Genomic DNA, 22,911 nt, shown 5'->3' with positions numbered 1-22,911 from the left:
GCACACAAGACACAATAATTGGAAAACATATAGTTTTCAAATTTTAAGAGCTTGTACGATAGAGGCATGTTCAATCCTGAACTATATTTCAATCTATCCAATCCGCCCTCTTGAATTGACTTCAGGCTGCCTGGTAGAATCCACTTAATTTGTAAAATTTGTACTTGGGTTAAGATTTGTATTAAGATATATAGGATTAGTTTTGAGATTTAAAATTCACCTGATTTGACCATCGCAGACGATGAACCAAAATCAACAACCATGAATTAATGTAGGCTATAAACAATTTTGTAACAGTATTTTTCTTTTCAAATTTTAGTTAAAGTTCTTTAACACGTTCGCTACTGCAATAGTACGAAATTTTTCATTCACATGGACCAGCGACGCACATATGCGATGGCCGGTTTCCACCCATAGACTGCCGTCGCATATATGCGACAGCTAGTCACATTAAAATAGACTGCCGACGCATATTTGTGTCAGGGTTCTAATGTTATTAAAATGCTTATATCTTTGTAACGGTCTATTTGAAGGCACTGAATTCCCTGCAGTAGTCTACAGAGATGTCTGACGCACAACTGCATCGCTTGGTCTGTGGATATGATGATTGGGGACGTCATATGATAGTTGGAAAAACTGGTCTTTAATTTTCTGCATCACTGTATGTATGTATGCAGTATGTATGCTGCATTATCCTACATAGCTTTTATATTTCTTCAGTTATAAACTGTTCTTGAATAATCTGTTTTATTTACTTACTTTCACCTCAAAACACAAACAAAAATGAACCGTCGCATATATGCGACGTTTGGTCTATTTCAAGAAAACTATGATAGTTTTCACTATTGTCTTCGCTGTAGACCGGGCGTCGCAAATATGCGACATTACAAAAGGTTATAAAAAATACAAAAATCAAGAATAAATTATTTACAAACACGATTGTAGCATATTACGATGTAAATGATCACTGTTTTACAGGTTTTCACCCATGGTCTGTGTGTACTGTTATCCAAGTGACAGCCGGTCTATGTGTAAGATTCAAATGTATACCTCGTTCTGTGGCAATGACCGCGGCATCGCATATGCGACGCTCAGTATTAAACCTTTGTACAAGTTGGTACTAAGGTTTGTTTTAAAGGTTAGGTCCATGCTATGGAATAAAAGCAAAACAGTTGATTAGTTCATGTGTTTAGTTTTTCCTATCTGTATGATAGTGGTCGATGATTTTTTTTATTTATTTTATTGGCACACTCTACAATCACTTAAAACTTGTGCCCTACCTTATTTTGTTTCGTAGAAAGTATAGTAGAAAAGGCAAAGGTCTCAGGCCCACTCAAAATAAAATTCCTAAACCACCATTGATCAAACAAAACCCTCTCTACATAAACCGGACAGAGCCAGGGGTTTCCAGAGAGGGGTTACTGTGTCGCGTTTGTGCAACAGGAAATTTTGGGGGGGGGGGCCTTTTTGAGGGGATTTTGGGGGGGATATTTTTTTGCTAGCTGTCATAATGCATGTATAATTTTGTATAAGCAGCCCGAAAAAGTGTTTCTAAGTAGCTCACTATCAACACCAACATTTTGCCGTTCGTAATTAAAATTGCTTTTAAGAATGGTAAAAACGCACCTTGTCAGACAATCCTTTATATACTAGTGTCAAATTGTACTTGCTACATATGTTTTGGTGGTTCTTTAATTCCACCATCGTCAGGATTTACAAAAGATCCACTTCTGGTGGTGTCGTCAGAATATGTTACAAACATTTAACACAAAACACAAAACGATTACAGATAGGCCTATCAATTCGCGGGTGTACATTGCCGTCGGCAGGACTGGAAGTTAACTGAATAAGGTTCAGGTTATGAAGGACCGATGTGGTCTCTGGATTGTCGTCTACGTTTTCAACAGCTGATATTGGACTAATGTAGTGACTGATAAGAGTGTTGAAACTATAGTGGGATTCATAATTAATTGAGTGTTTTCACTCAAAAGTTTTGTGCTGTCCCTAGTTTCATGTATGTATATATTTCAAACTCCTCAAAGTATTTAATCAATTTCCTTTTGCGCAGTACTGTAGAATTTTAAAACCATCATTTATATCCAGCATATAAATTGTTTATTATTGTCAATAATTTTGAATGGAAAACTCAATTATGAACCCCATTATATTTTCAACACTCTCCTCTGTCACTACAATTAGTCCAATATCAGCTTTTGATAACACAGACGACAATCCAGAGACCATGTCTTTCTGTCATAACCTGATTCCCACATACACGCATGAATTGATAGCTGCCTATCTGTTATCGTTTTGTTTTTGTGTTTTGTGTACAGACGGATTGTCTGAAAAGATGCATTTCTACCATTATTAGTAATAAAAGGCAATCCTGGGGCTATCAAAATGAATTATAAGATTACTTCGTCACAAAAACATTTTGTACTGGTGGCAATTAAGGTATTGTGGGTATTTTGCCCGGAGATTTTTGTAGAAGGCAGCCTGGGAGTGGTGAGAGACAAGTCTGTTTTTATTTTGTGACTCAGTTATAATTTTGAAACAAGATACTTTTTGCCAAAGTATTATTAATGCACTTAAAGCTGTTTGAATTCTTACTGTAAAAATTAACGCCACCTTATATATTGTACAGTTACAGTACTGGGTTGGAGTAGAGTAATTCACCGGGTATATTGTTGTACGTTTTGATGACATTGTCTATTGCAATACTGGGCACATGTTAGCTGACAATACAGATTCTGAATTAGTGAATTGTAAATTGAAAAACTTCTAATCCGTCCATCAGTTCGATATAATGATGTATTGTTAAATGATGTTTCCTATTAAACATTTAGTTTTGATTATCAGCAAGTTTGTTTTTTGTACCTCGAGTCTACTAAATACTTAAAATGCTCGTTTTATGAGGTAAAGGGAAAATTGTCAGAAAAATTGTTTAAATAGACGGCAGCATAAATTGGGGGGGGGGGACTACTCATTTGGCTTGGGGGGACATTGCGCCTCTGGACAGAGCTGACCTTACAATATCCTTTAGCTTATCCATGAGAATGGCAAATCCACAAGTTTAGTCTATACAGCATTATTATGCAAAACAGTGTCATCAAAAATGTGAGATTCAAAAAGTTTCACAATTAGTATATGAAATGGGAAAATATGACAGTGCCTAATCCCTATTCTCTAATACAAACATATGTGTGTGTGTATTAACTAGAGTACCTCTGAATGAGTTGCTCCTCCTTGGCTTTGTCAGAATCTGTTTTGTTTCTCTCTGGTCTCATCATCAAACAGCGGATCTGGTACTCCAACTCTGCGTGTTCCTCCTCCAAGTTGTGCTGTCTCCGTCTGAGGAAAGAAACATCTGTTATATAACCTGCAACACTTGCTGAATGCAAAATACAGTAAACACTTGATCACAAAAAGGGGCTAATTGCTTTATAGCAAAAATCTTAAATTAGAATCAGTGGTGGCCCTAGAGATTGTGGGGCCCAAGGCAAAGTTCAATAGCGGGCCTCTCTTAATACCTGAAATACAGCTCTGTTCAAGGGCTGCGGGGCCCCTGGAAAAGCGCAGGGCCCCAGACACATGTTATAGGAAAGAGGTTCAGCAAGCTAAGTTAGACTACAACAGTAGAAGGGTATTAAAAGCTAAAAATAAACCTCAAGAAATCTGGTCAGTGGTAAAAGATAGTTTAAATAAGAATGATGGTCTTTTGAAAAGCAGTGGAGATTCTTCTTTGTCTTGTAAAGGTTTTAATGAATTTTTTTTAAGTAGTGTTCAATTAATTGCTCAAGAGGTACCTGATAGTAAACACGATGTTTTATATTATTTAAATAAAATGTCTAATGTAAAAAGGTCAGAATTTTCTTTTAAAAATGTTACAGTTGAAGATGTTCATAGGGCAATTATTTCGTTAAGTAATAGCAAGAGCCTAGATGTGTACAACCTCAATTCAGAGATTTTAAAATTGGCTTCCCCTTTTATTGCTGAAGTTTTGTCATATTTGTTTAATTTGTGTATTGATTGTTCTGTTGTTCCTCAGTGTCTGAAGTTAGCTAAAGTGATTCCATTGTTTAAGAAAGGAGGAAAAAATGACTATGCTAGTTATCGTCCAGTGTCGATTGTTCCTGTAGTATCTAAAGTTCTTGAGATGTTAATGAATAGACAGATTATTAAATATTTTGAAGAAAATTTATTGTTTTCTTGTAGTCAGTATGGGTTTAGACCTAACCGAGGAACTGGTATGGCCATGTTAAACTTTATGAAAGAATGTATATTTAGCTTAGATAGTAAAAAACATGTTTTTGGTAGTTTTTATGATATGTCAAAAGCATTCGATACAATAGATCATAAGGTACTAATGGATAAACTTATATATTATGGTTTTAATGTTAAATCAACAAGTCTTATTCAATCTTACTTGTCAGATAGGTTTCAAAGTGTGTGCTTTAAAGGCTGTTTTTCAGAATATTTAAATGTCAAAATACGAGTACCACAGGGTTCAATTCTTGGTCCAACTATGTTTATTATTAATGTTAATGATTTATCAGCATCACTTAGCAATGCTTGTGTGTCACCTTATATGTATGCAGATGATGTAGCTATTCAAATTAATTGTTCTAGTCATAGTTTAGCCAATCAATTGTTGTGTAATTTTAACTTAATAATAGAAGACTGGGCAGCAGCTAATTGCTTATGTCTTAACAAAGAAAAAACACAAGTAATCAAATTTGATCACAATAATTATGATTTTAGTGAAGACGTTAAGTTTTTAGGTTTGTCTTTACAACCAAATATTAAATGGAACACCCACATCTCAAATGTATGTAAAAAAGTTTCTAAAAGCACTTTTGTGATCAGAAGACTTAGTAATATAGTAAGCTTAGATATTTTGTTAGCAGTTTATTTCTCTCTAATTCAAAGTCACTTGATGTATGGTATTGTGATTTGGGGCTGTGATAATAATATTAAGAAATTGTTAGTGTTACAAAAAAGAGCTTTGAGAGTAATGTGTAAAGTAAGGAGAAGAACCCACTGTAAGCCACTTTTTAGAAAACTAGGAGTGTTAACTGTACCTGCATTGTATGTGTTTATAATTGTATAATGCATTGTATATTGTATAATTTATTGCAATATATTAAGTCTAACATAAATGAGTTTCCTACCAATAGTTTAGTTCATAGTCATTGTACTAGACAAAATAGTTTTTTGAGAGTCAATCAGTGCAATTATCAAGCTACTATTAATTCACCTTTTGAAACAGGTAAAAGAATCTTTAACTCTCTTCCTCAAAATATTAAGTTGTTAGATGATAAGAAATTTAAAACATGTTTAAAAAGTTTATTGTTAGATATTTGTATATATGATGTGAATGAGTTTGTAGAATATTTGTCTCAACCCAATCTATATTTCAACTTATAGGTCTAGTCAATAAAATGTTAAATAGAAGTCTTGGATGTATACTAGGCCTAATGTTAATTATTATCATACTGTATTCTTCCCGGACGATGCCATGCATGTAACATGTTTTAAAGGCAATAAAAGTTTGTCATTTGTCATTTGTCATTTGTCACCACCTTGTTCGCCTTTATGTAGGGTCGCCTCTGATTAGAATAAATCTGTATCTTATATATTTTTGAGATGAGATTATGGGCCTAGTTATGTATTTTTATTTCAGCTAGTTAGCTAATCATCCAGGTACAAAACTAAAAACTGCAATTGTTTTCGGAAATAAATTGTTCTAAAACCATTGTTTCTTTTATTATTCACTCTTTTTCCAACCTCAAAATTATTGTTGTTTATCCTCTATCCTGTAATCTAGTGAGTATGAGTACTCTGAGTGGTGATTGGCGATTCGCGAACGATTAGCTCAATTTGAACGAATCACAGGGGGATTCAAATGAATCATGGCTCAATTTTTTAAAGAGCCGATTTGTACTTTGAATCAACTCAGTTGGAACTCAGTCTTTGCTGTCTTATATAACCTTCTAGGAATTAGACAAAAAATATAATAAAGACGACAGCTTAAATGTTTTACCATTATACTCGACCATGTTATACTCGTCTAGGGATGTGTCGAATCCGAATCTTGAATCCACCGAATCCTAAGAAAAGATTTAAATTCGAGATTCGATAATCGAATTTTGGGTCCGCTGACAGAATACACCGACTAGCCGCAAGCTCTATAATAATGTGTAGCAGCAGTGTCGATCTACGCACAGCTGCAACAAAGCCAAACTCTGTCTCAAAACTCATGGACATGGCTTCAATTACTATTATATTAATAGTCTAATATAAATCGTATTTTAAATAGGGATAGGCCGATAACAGAATTGCTCGATTCGATACCAGTTTTGAAATGACATATTACTCACTACTCTCGATAACGATTCCATTAAAAACTCATATTTCTAAGGAAGTTGCCATGGCCAATGTTTTGTTGTTCGTTTAAATTTTGAATCAGACAACCCGCGTGGTTCATGCAGGCCCAAAATTATTGTGTGCTCTCAGTTATTTATCGTGTCCAAGTCTGATAAGTAAATGGAATCAGGGAACCCCTCTTACTTTTAAGAAACGAAATAGTCGTAGACTGAAAACATCCAAATGAAGGTACTAAGGCTATCCAAAAAGTAAAGAACGTTTCGTTATGACGCCACTAGACACGCGCCGATCTCGTACATTTTGGTGCGTGCGCACTCGGCAACTCAGTCGGCGTCCAGCCGTGACAACGGGAGCATTCTTGTGCTGCCCGTTTTTTCACAATTTCAACTTACGATGAGCGCTGCGATAAAAAAACCCGCCAGTTAAGGGGTGCGGTCAGTGATACGGTTTTGTTGGAAAATACCTAAAACAGAAACTTCTCCTCAAGTTTCACGGACTTTGTGTTTTGAAATTATCACACAACAAAGCGAAAGACCCGTTATCGGGAATCGGCGGTTTTTGCGAACCTTTTCATTAACTTTAGCGACCAAATACGTCAGTCACAATGCTCAGGCGTCCGCCCTTCGCTTCGTCATGACTCATGAGCGTCAGATTGGCCATTTTTTATCTGAATGCACCATTTTCTCAGAAATTTCAATCATTACGTCTTTTTCCTTAAACTTCATACACTTGGCGATAAATGTCTATCGATTTTAAGTTTTATGCCAACACAAACCGTATCGCTGACCGCACCTCTTAACTGGCAGTATTTTTAATCGCAGCGCTCATCTTAATTTGAAATTATGAAAAAACGGGCAGCGCGAAAATGCTCCTGTTGTCACGGCTGGACGCCAACTGAGTTGCCGAGTGCGCACGCACCAAAATGTACGAGATCGTCGAGCCCCTAGCGGCTTCAAAACTAAACGTTCTTTACTTTCTGGATAACCCTCGTAGCACTGGTGGCACGGCCACGGCAACTCTGCTAGAAATTGAGACGCTGTAAAATGTTGTTATGTTGGTACCACTAGGATATTTATAGGCATGCATTGTGGATATGATACTCCCTGGTGTGGATTAACGTCCGCACGAGTGACTATCCGCAGTACTATCCTGATAATTAGACCAATTCCTATATACCAAGGAAAAATGTGGTTCGGATTCCACTATAAACTGTAGGTCCCTTAGTTGCCATTAGCTGTATGGGCTATTAATTAACAGCTGTGTCTAAGGAATGTCGGCCTTAGTCACTAACAAGACTAAAAGATCGCACCACTCATCCTTCACTCATCTCCATTCATACTTGGCTTAAAATACCTACTTTGTATGGTCGCCATTTCATTGAACAGTATTTAACAGTAACAGAATCAACCAGCTCATTGGCTGTTGGCTTCCATTGCAATCACACGATCCCCTGGCCTAGATCCAAAGTACTATTTCCCTAGTACATATGGCGGCCAACGTCTCTCAATTCTCGCATTCAGTGCTACCTTCGGTTGTGGGTTGTAGCTCTAGTCCAGTCCAGTCGTTCAGTGTGAGCGTTTGATTGTTCAAGCAACTATTGCCGCCATTGCCGGTATCGATCGCAATTAATATTTATTTGTTTGCGTTTGTGTAGCAAGCAATGGCAGAACTGTATTGTAGACACTAGACAGACGACGACATAATGATTTACATTACCCAATACGATTCCCATTCGACGCTCGACTTTGGATTGAATTGATGTTTAGTATTTATTTAATATGTTATTTAAAATTTTATGAGCAGAGTATACTATCGATCAACAAATTTAAAATTAACAAGTGTACCTACAACAATAAATAACCAATAATGAATATTTGCCGTCCAAATAAAGTATACTGACCGTTCGATTTATGTTAATAGCAGTGGCGGATCCAGAAAGGGGCTAGTGGGAGGGCTATAGCCCCCCCTTGGGTATCCAATTTACACTAGAAAAAATGTGTAATCTTTACTGAGAAGAATTAAGACTTATCTCAGGTCAACCATGACAGAAGACTGTTTGAACGGGAATGCACTGGCTCATATTCATAAGGAAAGGGAAATCGATGTACACAAAGTCCTAGACTATATCATTTTAGTCAGTCAAAAACAAGACGAATGTGTTTGTCAAATTGGACCATCAAATAACTTATTCATAGCGCTGTACTGTTAAAAAAGTTGTAACATTAAAGTTTCTTTTGAACAAGTTTTTTTTTACAATATTACTGTCCTTTAAAAAGTCGAGTTATTTCTTTGTTTTGAACTGTTACCCTTTACCCTTTTCCTACTGATATTAAATTATGTGATTTAAAGTGTTCTTAGTTTACTTTATGAACTTTGTTAATATCTACCTTAAAAACACAGTAGAATAAAAACTTTTAAATATTTCTGAACATAAAAAGTAGATATTAATTTTTTTATAACTTTCTATTCAATCTCGTCCCAAAAAAAATCCCGTCCCGCGGGAATTAAAAAAATCTTGTCTCGTCTCCTCTCAAAGTGAAAAATCTAGTCTTGTCCATCACTAATATATAGTTATGGATAGTATTTTTTAAATTGACTTATGATTTTGTATGATTTTTAGAAAGTAAAATGTGCCAGTATATTTTTGGTTTTGGAATAAGCAGGTGTACATCTAATACTGAGAGAGTCAGAAAATTATTGCCACTAAACGCATAATCTAATCTTGATCAAAGGGTGTAAGAGTATACTCACAAGTACATAAGTTCAGCCTGTCTACGGAACAACTCATTCTTTTCATTGACCAGCTCAAACAGTTGCAAAACCATCTCTTCTACATACGGGGTCAGGCTCGCCCCTTCTGTAACATGAAAACGTAAATGTGAATGAGGTTAGTGAAGTTATCTTTCGGGAACATTAAAAAATATTGGTGTCTGAGTTTCATGACTATTGTTTTAATTATCATTCTCTCGAGTCCTTACTACCTTGCTTCTCAAACATGTTTGAAAAAAATTGTCAAAAACCACCAAACACAATATATATAAAGTAATAATCTAACTAACCCCTCTCAATTTGGATTTCAGCATTTGTCTCTAAACTCAAAAAGCAGATGACAACATGATTAACAATATTGCTGGGGCCTTGGATGGAGCAAAGCAGACTGTAGGAGTGCTGTGTGACTTATCCAAGGTCGTTGACTGTGTTGATCATTTGTAGTATTTCTAGAAAAATTAATAAGACATTGAATAAAAAAAGACAGCATTACAATGGCTCGCTTCTTATCTGAAAAATGATAAACAAAGGATAATAATAAACAAATGTCAAAACATAATTACTTAATGGGAGGATGTTTAATTTTGAGTGCCTCAAGGATCAATTCTTGGACCATGTTTATTCATTTGGTTTGTAAACAACCTTGGAAGTGTGTATGAAATGCCAATATTCATAGTTGGGAAAGTTAGTCAAAAATTCTAAATAGTTATAAGTTATTAGTTAGTTAGTTAAAAAATTAACAGATAGAAATTATTAGTTTGCAGAAAAACTAAATGACAGAAAATAAAGTTAGTTTTCGTGGAAGTTGGCTGTTTGTTCTTTGTTGGGCAGTTGTTTTAAAGGATATCGTAATGACACATCTTGGTTACTAATCTATACTATGATCTGATCTATAATATTAGTAAAGTTTGCGCACAATGATTTAACCCTCCAAGTGTCTCTAGTTTTGGTCTTAATGTTCGCCCATTTATTGCGCAATCGCAGGGTTTTATTAAAATGTATCTTAGAAACTTAAAAACAATGTAAAGTATACTGTTTTATGTATCATTTTGTTTGAAAAATTATAGGGTTCAATGTAACGTATAAAACATAAAAAAAAAATGTTCAACAATTTTTGTGGGGTTAACATTTCTCAAAAATTATAAAATAAATGAAAAAGTTTAATATGTTTGCGCTCAATAAATTGTTACAATTTATAGGTCTACAAATATTTTAAAATAGGCACTTTGTTCAGAATTATATGAGGATTCCAAAAATATAGTAATATAAAGAAGTAGGTTTGCAAATAAATAAGTTATGGGCAAAAAACAGATTTCGGTACATAGCGTTTAGCTAAGAATGCATAGCCTAACCATAGCTAGGAATCTGGCTGATAATTTACATCAATATCACTACCTACTTCTTCAGGATCATCAACCAGCCCTTCAAACTCACTTAAATCTTCTTCTAATGCACCACGTATATCACTACTTTTGATTTTTAACACTAAAACAATGATAAAATACCCCCGCCGCAGCAAACCTGCAGACTAAGCGAATTTCCATTTGACTGATTGGATTTACACTGAAATGTCTACTTAAAAATATAACATTTATTCTTGATTTAATTAAATAGAATTAGTTTAACAAGTACTTAGGTTTGCTGCATCAGGGAGGGTAAAACTGTTTATTTTTTTTTGTAAAATGTGAATAGTTAGTAAGAAATAAAAACATTTTCCAAAATTGATCAAAATATGTTCACAAACAAGCAAACTACAACAGTTTACTTATTCTCCATAAGAATAACATGGGAATTTTAAATTTAAAATTTTTTGGAATTTTCTCCGTAACCATTAGGCGCATAATAACGCTTCAATATACTAAATTATTTGTTTTTTTAAGCTCTACAAAATGGTTGGGAAAAAAATTGCTAAATTTTATGTTTTTTGGGTCAAAAATGGGAAAAACCTATTTTTACCCCATAAAACCCCCCGTAAACCCCCGTTCCCATGGTCCGATCATGCTGGATCGCGAACTCGTTCGAATAAACGTACGTTTACACGTTTGTACCAAATTTCATCAAAATCGGATCATTTTTGCTCGAGTTATCGTGCTGACGGACACATATATATATATATATATAAATATATAAATATATAAATATATATATATGAATTTGAACGGATGGTGTTTTTGGCCTCTAGGGACCTCAAAACGAAAAAAAAAATCGGTCCCGCGTCCAGGTCTTACCATGAGTACTACGGTAATAGCTTATTCCCTATATGGGAAATTCGCTAAAAATAAAACACATTAGTCATCGGTGCGAGGTTAACCAAGCTGTTTACAAATACCCACGTCAGCTGTCTGCTACAATATTTTCGGAACTAAAATGAAAAGCGTATAAAAACAGACATCAGGAGAAAGCTCTGAATCTGCTGAAAAAAACAATACCTAACTCGATCCAGTTCAATCCGATTCAGTCAGTCCCAGAGCGGTCGCCGTAAACAGTGTTTGTGTGTCGCAAAAGCGACACATAACACTACAGCGGATGTGTTATGAGTCGCTTTTACGACACATAACACTCGGAGGGTTAAAAAAGGGCAAGTTCTGACCCCTGGTACTTGTTTTATAATCGAAAATTATCACGTTTTACATTACTACAACAGAAACAAATGACTTAACCCTTCCCGGGCTATGGACGGATATATCCGTCAAACTCCATTTACGTTGCGGGCGGGAAACGGTTATATCCGTCGCGATAAATTTTCTTTACGGGATAAAGACGGATATATCCGTCAGAAAAACAAATTGATATACATTGGTTATAACGTGAAAATAAACATCTTAATGCATTATAAAAGTGTTATTTAGTTTTTGTGGTTGGCAGTAATGTTTTCTGCGACTGTTTCAGCTTCTATTTCGCGCCATAGAGTGCGTTAGTTGTGTGTAAATAGCGCGAAACTGTCAGTGTGGGACGCTCTCATTTGGTTAGTGTTTGCTAACAATTTGTTATGTGCTTTATTTATTTTATTTAGCTAAAATGACTAATCCAAATGATCCGAATTTTGAAGTTGATGTGATTGAGATGTTGAATAAAAGTGTATCTGAGGGAGACTTTGTGTTTGACAGTGGAAGTGACGGTATCGGCATGGATTGTGATGATGAAGAACCTGACGAACGGTCTTCACTTAGTGAAAGTATTGGGGAACATGAGGTTATGGAAGCAGAACTTAGTGGTTTGGATGTACTTCAAAGTGATAACGTTTATGATGAATTGATGGCCGTAGATTTCGGTGATCAAAACGATATTGTTCCTAATGAAAACAATGAAAGTGAGAATTTTGGAAGTAAACAAGATAGTTCTGACAAATGTGATGAACATGTTTTGTTTTGTGATGACGAAAGTGAACAGGAAGAAAATGTGTCTAATGATCTAAGTACAGAACAGGACAGTAGCAGAGGAAGGCAAACTTTACCGTTTAGAGGAAGAGGATATGGGCGAGGCAGTTGCAGAGTAAGAGGCGGTGTCCGTACCAGAGGGGGTCGAGGCAGGGGCAGTGGAGGAGTTGGATTACGCGTCAGGGGAGGAGTTCGAAGTGGTGGCAGAGGAAGTGGAAGTGTAGGAAGAAATAGAGGTGGAATGGGAGACGGGGAAAGAGAAAATGGTGCTAAAACACTTACAAAAAAACAGAAAGAACGCATCGTGTGTGATCGACAGTGGCTGCAAGTATCGAACCACGACCCAGGTCCAGTAAGTACCTTTCCTATTATAAATGACGGCGCTGGTGTAAATATTCCATCTACTTTTGACGAAGATACAAAGCCTGTACAGTATTTTTCCCTTTTTTTTAATGATAATATACTAAACCTAATCTGCACAGAGAGTAATTTGTATGGCAGCTCTAAACAGGATGATGAAATCCTCAGTCCGAAAAGCAGATTTCAAAAATGGGAACCGTTATCTGTAGTGGAGCTAAAAGCTCTCATTGGAGTTGTTATGAACATGGGTATGCACCCTTTACCCGACCTAAAAGACTATTTTTCTACCAAATGGGTAAATAGAATGCCTTTTTTTAGCGATGTGTTCAGCCGAGACCGGTTTTTGATTTTGTTCTGGTCCCTGCATTTTAGCCACGAAGTAGGACCTGACCGTGATCTGAAGATAAGGCAAATTGTTGATCACATCAAAGAAATGTGCAAGACATTTTACACTCCGAGCTCGTGGGTGTCTGTTGACGAAAGTACGGTTTCTTTCAAGGGAAAGATCGTCTTTAAGGTATACAATCCGATGAAACCAACAAAGTTTGGCATGAAGATATTTGTCCTGTCTGATTCCCTGAACGGCTACATTTATAATTTTGATCCGTACTATGGGAAGAATGAAGACGATCCAAGCACTGATGATTTGTTAAAGACTACCAAAACAGTATCACAACTATGCCAAACACTCATCAAAGAGCCCTCTAATCCACCTTCAGGAACCCATGTCTACGTGGACCGATATTACAACAGCCCACAATTGGCCCAAGAGCTCCTGAAAATGAAAATGTACGTAACTGGTACGGTTTTGCCAAACAGGTCACAAATGCCTGTCCTAAGCAGGGCACTGGAAAGAGGAGAGGTGGAGGGTCGTAGAAATGGGGACATAGCTGTGGTTTATTGGAAGGACAAGAGAGTGGTGACTGCCCTCACCACAAAACACAAAGTAGACAAACACCATATGGTTGATGTTCCCTCCAAAATACCAGGAGTCGATGGTGTAAGCAAACCAATTGCTGTAGCAGACTATACTAAGCATATGGGTGGGGTCGACCGGAGTGACCACTTCATATCTAACTACCAGTTCCTTCGCAGAAGTAAGAAATGGTACAGGAAAATGTTTTTCTGGCTGTTGGATGTAGCAGTTGTGGATTCCTACATACTGTACAAAACAATGCAAGAAGGGCACGGTAAAACGCCTATGAGCCACAAGAGCTTCAGGATGAGTGTGATCGAGGATCTGGTCAGGGAGCACATGCAGTCACGTTTCCGACTGGAACGCCGCAGACCTGGCCGTCCAAGGGAAAATAATTGTCAGCGGTTGGATGGCAAACTACACCTCATGGGAAAGTTGGAAAAGGGCTCCAGAAAGTGCTGCGTGTGCCTGAAGAAGAAGCTGCGAAAAGAAACTGTCTATTTTTGCAAAACCTGCGCAGAAAAGCCGTTTCTCCACCCCGATGATTGTTTTGCAGTGTACCACACTGAAGCTGAGTACTAGGGCCTTTTTTCATTGTGTATCTCATCGCCCTTTTTGAAATGTAACTTATACATAATTACTTTTATCTGTAATTTTTTATGGCCTAGTAAGCATAAATGTTGTAAGTATTTTTTACTGCTTTTCTCAATCTCCAACTTTTTTGAATACACGTTTTTTATAAAGTAGGCCTACATTTGTAAACAGAGTTTTTTTATATACATTCCAAACCAAATAACCTTGATTTCAACGTTAATTTATAATTTTTATTGTGAAATTTAGCTGTAATAAACAACTTTTGTATATTAAAATGTTGTCTTTTTTTGCCTTTTTTATAAAATTGCTGTTTTTAGGACAATAAACTCTAAATTTTATAGATGACTAATAAAACAAGTGAAAAACTAAGGTAGACGGATATAACCGTCCGACGCCCACAAAATAGCCAAGGTCAGCAGTGTTCATATATTATCGTTACGGGCGTCGGACGGAAATATCCGTCCACCTTACGTTTCTTGCGGGCCAATGACGGATATATCCGTCAGATCAAATTTTCTTTTGTTTATAACTTGTCTAAAAAAAATATTTCAGGAGAAAAGTAATGTTGTTTATACTCTATGAATGATTTTAAGCAAATAAAAAACAAAAAATAACAACTTTAGTTTTTGAATTTTGGTGAAAAATAATTAAGCTCCAGCCCGCCATTTTATTTAGCCCGGGAAGGGTTAAAACTTGGCAGATAATGAACATCAACTGAAGACAATGTTTTGACACTTGAGATGATAATCACCAAACAAACATTCCCCCTTCCCACCCCTCAGTGCTTGGGGTGTTGATAATGGCCATCACTGCCCTTCCACAGGCCCACTTCATTCCAAACACCAAAGCAACTGGACTTTGACTTTCTCTTTCCCCACCAACCGCGTTCTTTGTCTACAAGGGCGCTGACCTCTCACGGCCGCACGCAACCCTCACTGATCGTGTGAAATCAATAACCTGTATTTGAGATGCTTCCGCATAATTGGGAACGTTAGTAAAAAATTTACACTATTTAGAAGTTATTAGTTAGTCCCGTGAAAAGTAACTGATAGAAGTTATTAGTTAGTTAGTTTAAAAACTAACGAATAAAATATAAGTTAGCCAAAAAAATTAACGATTATTGCTATTCATTAGAATTTCTATTAGTTTTTTCCAAGTATGCCAAATATTTCAGTATTCAGATGACACAGCAATAATTTGAAAAGATAAAAAAGGTGTTCACATTCATCACACCAACACCAGAGAGCTTAATTCCCTTAAGGACTGGTTTACTGTCAACGGCCTTTCCACAAATGTATCCAAAACACGGCTGATACAATTCTCTGCCTCCAATATAAAAGACGAGATAATCCTTGATTCAAACTCAAATTTGATAGTTTCTCAATATTCTGATGATTATCTATATAAATAATACCCCCGTCAGAAAAAAACATTTTCCAAATTTGATCAAAATATGTTCATAAACAAGCAAACTACAACAGTTTACTTGTTCTCCATAAGAATAACATGGGAATTTTAAATTTACATTTATTTGGCATTTTATCCGTAACCATTAGGCGCATAATAACGCTTCAATATACTAAATTATTTGTTTTTTAAAGGTCTACAAAATGGTTTGGAAAGAAATTGCTAAATTTTTAGTTTTAGGGTCAAATTGGGAAAAACCAATTTTTACCCCATAAAACCCACCATAGACCCCTGTTCCCATAGTCCGATCATGCTGGTTCGCGAACTCGTTCGAATAAACGTGGGTTTACATGTTTGTACCAAATTTCATCAAAATCGGATGATTTTTGCTCGAGTTATCGCGCTAACGGACATATATATATATATATACATGAATTTGAACGGATGGTGTTTTTGGTCTCTAGGGACCTCAAAACAAAAAAAAGTAAATCGGTCCTGGGTCCAGGTCTTACCTACTGTAATAGCTTATTCCCTATAGGGGAAATTCGCCAATATTCCCTATAGGGGAAATTCGCTAAAATTAGAGTTTTGTCTGTACATTGCTCAGAATCATAAACTTTTAGGTTATTTTTACGTTTTATACATTAATAAAACCGAAACAAGTCTCATCTAAATTTCTGTCTGTCTGTCTTCCTGTCTGTCACGGCCCAAGAGCCATTTTACGCGGCCTCCTCCTGAAAAACGAGAGTACCTATCAAGTTCCAAATCATTTTAATGTATTCACTGGATTGGCGAGATTGTCTTAAGCCATTACAATATGGCGTCACTACTTTGTAAATAAAATGATGGACGTTTAAAAACCCAATTTTGTGCGATTTTTTATTAAGTTTCCTCCCAATGTTTATCACATATTCATCTATGAAATAACGAACAGCTGTTCGAATCAAGATTATTTCTTCTAGCTGTCACTGATATGTTTACATTGAATGTTGTTTACAAATACCGTAACCAATTCCGATCACGTTTTGAAAGCAAATCCAAACCAAGTAAGATTAAAAACTTTTTCCTTACATAACGGATTTAATTAATCGCAAGTGCAATAATTTGTAGGGTAACCGTAAATGAAAATAGAGATTCTTTGTGTATAAAATTGTTCTTGAGTTTTGATAACCGGGGAAAAAACCTTGAATCAGTGTCGTATATGACTGGGAAACTTACATTTTTTAAATGAGCATTTTCAGTCGAGACTCGGCACACAACCGATGCGCGTCTACATGTCCATAGTAAAAATAAAAGTAGGCCTACCGTGTATTTATGTTTTATTCGTCATGTGTATAAGTGTACAGTTCGTGTATGTGTTTCAAAAACTCCAAGGCGCACCCAATGGGGAAGCTCAAGACCTTATATTAGGACTGATGATAGCGATTTCATTTTGCCGAAATGCGTCTCCTGTAATAGGATACTTTAGGATCGACCGGCAGACACAGGTAATTTAACCTTTTATTGATTGTCATACCGATCCGAACAACAACAAACAACATAAAATGAAGTTATGTATAATAGTTTGGCCAGCATATCTGAAAATATGCAAATCAACTGCTGTTCTTTATACTGTATATAAGAAGGTTTCAACTGAATACTATAAGATCCCCGTGCGTAGAACGGGTACACAGCTAGTTTAGGAATAAAAATAGACTCCCATTTAAATTTGCAAACTCACATTGAAATGAAAATTTATCAAAAAGACTTCAGCTATATTTGTTTTTCAAGTAACTTTGATACAAAAATTGCAGACACATGCTTATTTTGCTGTAATTACGAATTACTGACTTATTTTATGGAGATTGTTTGCATGTATCGAAAAAGTGTTTGCTCTTCAAAAAAGGGCGATTAAACAAGGAAATATAAAAATATATGCCAAGATTCCTCAAGAATATTTCAGACATTTCAAAATTCCTACTTTTTATAGTGCTTATATTAATCAACATGTTCTAATGGTCAAGAGAAGCTTGAAAGGTTTTATGAAAAAAAATCTGCACTTTAAGCTTGGTTAAAAAAAATCACGCATAATTCCTGGTTTTACAGGTCGGTGGACTGGACACCCTGTCTCAACTCATTGACAGCATTCCATTGGTTCTTTTCTATGTTGAAAAGAAATTGCAACCATTAGAGATGATCTTGGTATCATGGAGACCACAAGAGAGGCTCAGGACTGCTCACCGAGACTAGATATGTGAAGAAGATATGCGTATCGCGTATGAGGGTATCGTTGAGACTGCAATATATGGTCACAAGTGTTGCTGCAATCACAGGAGACCCCATGACAGCCCACACAGTGTTTCTTGTACTGGTCATCAATAACATCAATAATCACAGAAGATTCTTCCATAGTACTATTAATTCTGACCCAAGACAATTACAGCAACAATGTGCTCTTCTTGTAAGAAAACTACTAGGCAGCCAGGGTAAACGATTTGACTTAAAATAAACTTAATAAATACTTGCCCAATATTAGTGATGGAAACACAGTATGGACAGCATTATGACATATTGGTGTACATAAATCTAAAGTCTACTAGATCCATTATAAATAAGACCTATAAAATGCACTCTACCTTGTTCAAACTTGTCTCTTATTGTCTGCTCCAGCTTGACCCCTTGTCTCTCCAGTCCTTGCTGTTTGACCTCAATGTCGTGCAGCTCCTGCCGCACAGCAACCAGTGGCATCGGGGCGACGTTGCGCCGAACCGGCACGGGTCGCGCTGGCGCCGGGCCTTTCTTGCGCCGCCATTGTCCAGACATGCTCTTGTGTGGCGTGTAACTGCTGAACGTACTCGCAGTGCCGATGGATGATGTCTCTGAAGTGACTATAACAGTGTTGCCAGCAAATGTAAACTATCTCAACAGTTAGAATACAAGAAAGAAATAAAGCATGTTTTATTGTTTTGTTTATATAACAAAGTAGTTATATGCCTAGCCACCCTACAATAATGTAAATTTGGTCTTAAAATTACTGTAAACAAAAACAAAGTCAATAATTGTGGTGCAGAAGCAATCATCTAGAACCAGAGTGCTTGCAGAAAAGTATAATCAACCATTTGTTCATATTTTGATTTTATATTTTACTGTAAGGACACTGACAGCAAATAATTTCTTTCTTATCAGCTTTAGATTTAAATACAGTACACTCTTGATTATCCAAAGTCGTTTTAGGCTTGAATATATGCTTGAATTATAGTTCCAGAAAATCGCCGATTCGATTGAGTATCAGACGCTCTAAGATTTTGTATGTCTTAAGAGAGAAACAGGTCGAAAGTTCTTAGGATCGTTTGGATCTTTCCCGGGTTTGAGCAGTGCAGCCACACAGGCTTTTCTCCATGCTTTTGGTATATGCATTTGGCTTACGCACATATTCATGAGGCTCAACAACCATTGCATTGCATTTTTACCTAGGTTCTTAAGTTGTTCGACTCTGATCTCATCAATACCTGCAGCTCTATTAGTCTTTAAGCTGGTAATGACTGCAGTTAGCTCGGACATTGTGAATGGTTCCTCCAGGAAGCGATTCTCACTTGCCACATCACGCACAACAGGCTCCTGGTATTTCCTTCCATAGGTTGTGCCATTTAAAGAAGGTTGGTAGCGACTTGATCGGCGGTAACTGTTGTAAAGTTGTCTTTTGGTTTTGTCGCATCTCCATTTATGCTCTTGAGGAACTTCCAGGCCCGTCTGCTGTTCACCTGCATATCTAAACTCCCCAAAAGATCACACCACTTAGTTTTGCGATTTTCGGCTATGAGTGACATAAGCTCTTCACCTGCTAGAAGTATTTCCTCAGCAAAGGGATCATTGTCAAAGAGATCTGGTATAGTTCTAGCAGTGGCTTTGCCTCTTCAGAGAGTCCTGCGATGTAATGGGTTCGACAACCTCTAGGTATCATTTTTCTCAAAACATGCTGGACAAGCTTGACGAAGGAGTCATACATATCAGGTTGTGGAGGGATATTGGTGATTTCTCTGTCAATGATCTCCCTAAAACCCGTCCAGTTGGCCATTTTGAAATCAAACCTGCGCCTTAGAGGAACAACTTCAGGCTTAACAACAGCACTAACATACTATAGGTCTGTGTTGAGTTCGGGAAATTGGATCACCTACAGACTTTTCACACTGTGAGGCAATCCTGCTGCTCACAGACGTTGTCAGGGTTATAACCTCTCTTCCATCTACCGCTGTTAAATGAGCAAGGGAGCTTAGGATCGTGTATGAGCTGCAGGTCATTTGCCTTAGCCCAGGTTTCAAGTTTTGTCCCATTTTCACTTGTCTCTTTGTATCCCCAAGCAATGCTCTAACAATTAAAATCCCCCAGGACGAAATTAATGTCATCATAGCATAGATTATTGGGCTCTGTAATAGTAATTACATACTAACATTCGGGAGGCTTATACATAGAGCCGAGGTGACACTGAACTGTGGTGTCCTGACCGTTAGTATCTCAGTATTGTTCCTCTCAGTCAGCAAAGCTGAGGTGATGTCAATGTATGGCCTAGCAAAAACAGCGCTACAGTACTATATTGATCATGAGGTAGAATCAGTCTCATTCCCTCTATGTTGGATCTAGGATTTAAAGTGCCCCGGTGTGTTTCTTGCACATGGATGAAGTCGCATTCGTACGTCTTGCACATATCAGACAGTAATATATCTTTGTCTCTCGATATTCCTTTGATATTAATCGACATCGTTACTAATGGCCTTGAAAAAGGCCGTTTAGGTAGACTAATTTTTTGAAGTCTTCCGGTTGTAGAAGGATTTGCTGCTGAAATGTCAGCGGTGCCCGGGGTGCGCCCGATTGTGATGTCGTTCTTAGCGTGTAATGTTCACAATCTTCGGAGAGGCTCCTCCTGTGCACCCCAGAAGTTTTGGGATGACAAATCACCAAACAAACATTCCCCCTTCCCACCCATCGGGGTTGTTAGTGGCTGCCACTGCCCCCCCCTGGTCAAAATGCATACAAAATTTCAAAGCAACTAGACATTCCCTTCCTCCCCCCCCCCAACGCGTTGTTTGTCAACAAGGGCGCTGACCCTCACGGTCACACGGTAGCCGTTTAGTTTGGTGAACCCTCACCAATCGTGCAAAAGAACTCGTTTTTAGGTACTTCCGCCCGTCCAAAAATCTAACTACTTAAACTCCAAAACTAATAACGAGTATATTATCTATTTGTTAGCTAGAATCTAACTGAGTAGATGTTATTTTCAGTACTTTTTCAAAACTATCGAATATGATACAAGTTAGCCGAAAAAACTAACAAATATTGCTAATTGTTAGAATTTCTATTTGTTATTCCCATGTATGGTAATACCTTATTCCTTATATGAGAAATTCGCTAAAAAAACATGAATAATTAATAAAAAAAAAAATTAACGTAAATTGTAACAAATAATTATTTTACAGACAAAACCTTAGAAAAACGACTCACTAGAATTTTGACGCTGACGGTTGAACAGCTGTTTACATTCGGTTTCCCAGAGAGGGGAGCTTGGACGAGAGGAGGGGGGAGAAGTTAGAGGTAAAGGTGGAGGGGAAGGAGTGGTGGGGGGTCGAGGTGCAGCGTAAGACTTCCGACTACCTGGAGTGTTGCTAGGCTGAAACAACACAAGGCAGAATGTTAGTTCAGAAGAAAAAAATCAAAGAGTGTTTATGTTTGTACATATGTTTTACACTATAAGTATGTAAGAAAAAAATCAAAGAGTGTTTATGTTTGTACATATGTTTTACACTAAAAGTATGTTTAATTAAATTAGTTATCCAACATGTAAATTTTAATTTAATATATTGTGGCTACATAGTTTTGCCATTAATTTGAATCTGCTAATTACTGTCTCAACTGTACTTTGAATGTTAAAATTATCATATGATCAGCTGACTGTTTGTAAACTTTATAATATTTGATATTATAGTAGTTCTTTCTTAATACAAAAGTGTTTCAATGTTATAATCTCTTCTTTTAATTAACTTATTTTGTGTTAGTATATTTATATTATGCATATTTATTTATATTATTATTATCATTATTATTTCATTCATAATCATTATTATTTATATTATATTATGCAATTTACAGAAATCAGTCATATAAACAACGCTATAATTTCAAAAATTCTCTCCGCAACACAAAGTATAAAGCATGGCGTCCCGCAAGGATCTATTCTTGGACCCTTGCTTTTCATTTGTTATGTTAAGAATATGCCAAACTGTCTATGTAACAATGTAATATATAATTCTAAACTCTTACAGTATGCTAACGATTCTAATCTTATTGTATCTGCTAAATGTCAGATTGATTTGGAAGTAGCAGCTCATATAGAATTATCACAAATCCAAGAATTTTTTGTAAACAATCAATTAATGCTAAATTCACAAAAAACTAATTTTATTTCTTTCAGCACTAAGCAGAACAAAAACACAATAAATCAAATTGATTGTACAAAATCTTTAGGTATCCATATTGATGAATGTCTTAGGTGGGATCATCATGTAGGAAGCATTGTGCGTAAGGTAAATTCTGGAATCTATGCCTTGAAAAGAATGTTTTATTTAAGTGACCTAGCAACATTAAAAATAGTTTTTCATGCCCATATCCAATCACATATATCTTATGCAATAGTAGTGTATGGAGGCACTTCCCAGAAAAATTTAGATAAGATACTTGTTTTACAGAAAAAGGCAATAAGAATAATGTTAAATCTAGATTATAATGAGTCTGTAAAGCAACATTTTGTCAATTTGAAACTATTAACTGTGTTTAGTTTGTACGTACTGGAATGTATCGTACATGTAAAAAATAACCAGGAAAAATTTAAAACGCATTGTGAAACCCATCAATACAACACTAGAAACAAAAATAATATAGTTCTACCGAAACACAACTTAGAAATGTATAAAAATAAGCCCTCATATGCCGGTGTACAGTTTTTAAAGTTAATACCAAATGAAATAAAAGATATTAAGGATATAAAAAAATTTAGACAAAAACTTAAAGAATTTTTTTTTTAAAAACCCATCTACTTAATAGATGAACTTTTTATGAATGTATACAGCTATA

At 36.3% G+C, this 22,911-nt stretch overlaps 1 protein-coding gene across 3 annotated transcripts in view; it reads right to left on the bottom strand.

Moving 5' to 3' along the window:
• The window catches only part of LOC129004410 (MICAL-like protein 1), a 259,639-nt gene that overhangs the window by 4,148 nt on the left and 232,580 nt on the right, over window positions 1–22,911 (bottom strand). For all 3 annotated transcript variants that reach the window (XM_054432989.1, XM_054432997.1, XM_054433005.1), the window contains 4 exons: window positions 21,286–21,451; window positions 18,426–18,677; window positions 9,139–9,244; window positions 3,226–3,351 (listed from right to left, as the gene is read on the bottom strand). In XM_054432989.1, coding sequence (XP_054288964.1) covers window positions 3,226–3,351; window positions 9,139–9,244; window positions 18,426–18,677; window positions 21,286–21,451 — 650 coding nt within the window. The remainder of the gene's footprint in view (window positions 1–3,225; window positions 3,352–9,138; window positions 9,245–18,425; window positions 18,678–21,285; window positions 21,452–22,911) is intronic.

This window comes from Macrosteles quadrilineatus, unplaced genomic scaffold, assembly GCF_028750875.1.
Source record: "Macrosteles quadrilineatus isolate MER2022 unplaced genomic scaffold, UCM_ALF_1.0 Scaffold_1__1_contigs__length_201487025, whole genome shotgun sequence".
Lineage (NCBI taxonomy): Eukaryota > Metazoa > Arthropoda > Insecta > Hemiptera > Cicadellidae > Macrosteles > Macrosteles quadrilineatus.
The sequence above is the reverse complement of the archived record's forward strand: the minus strand, read 5'-3'. Positions and strand labels throughout refer to the sequence as shown.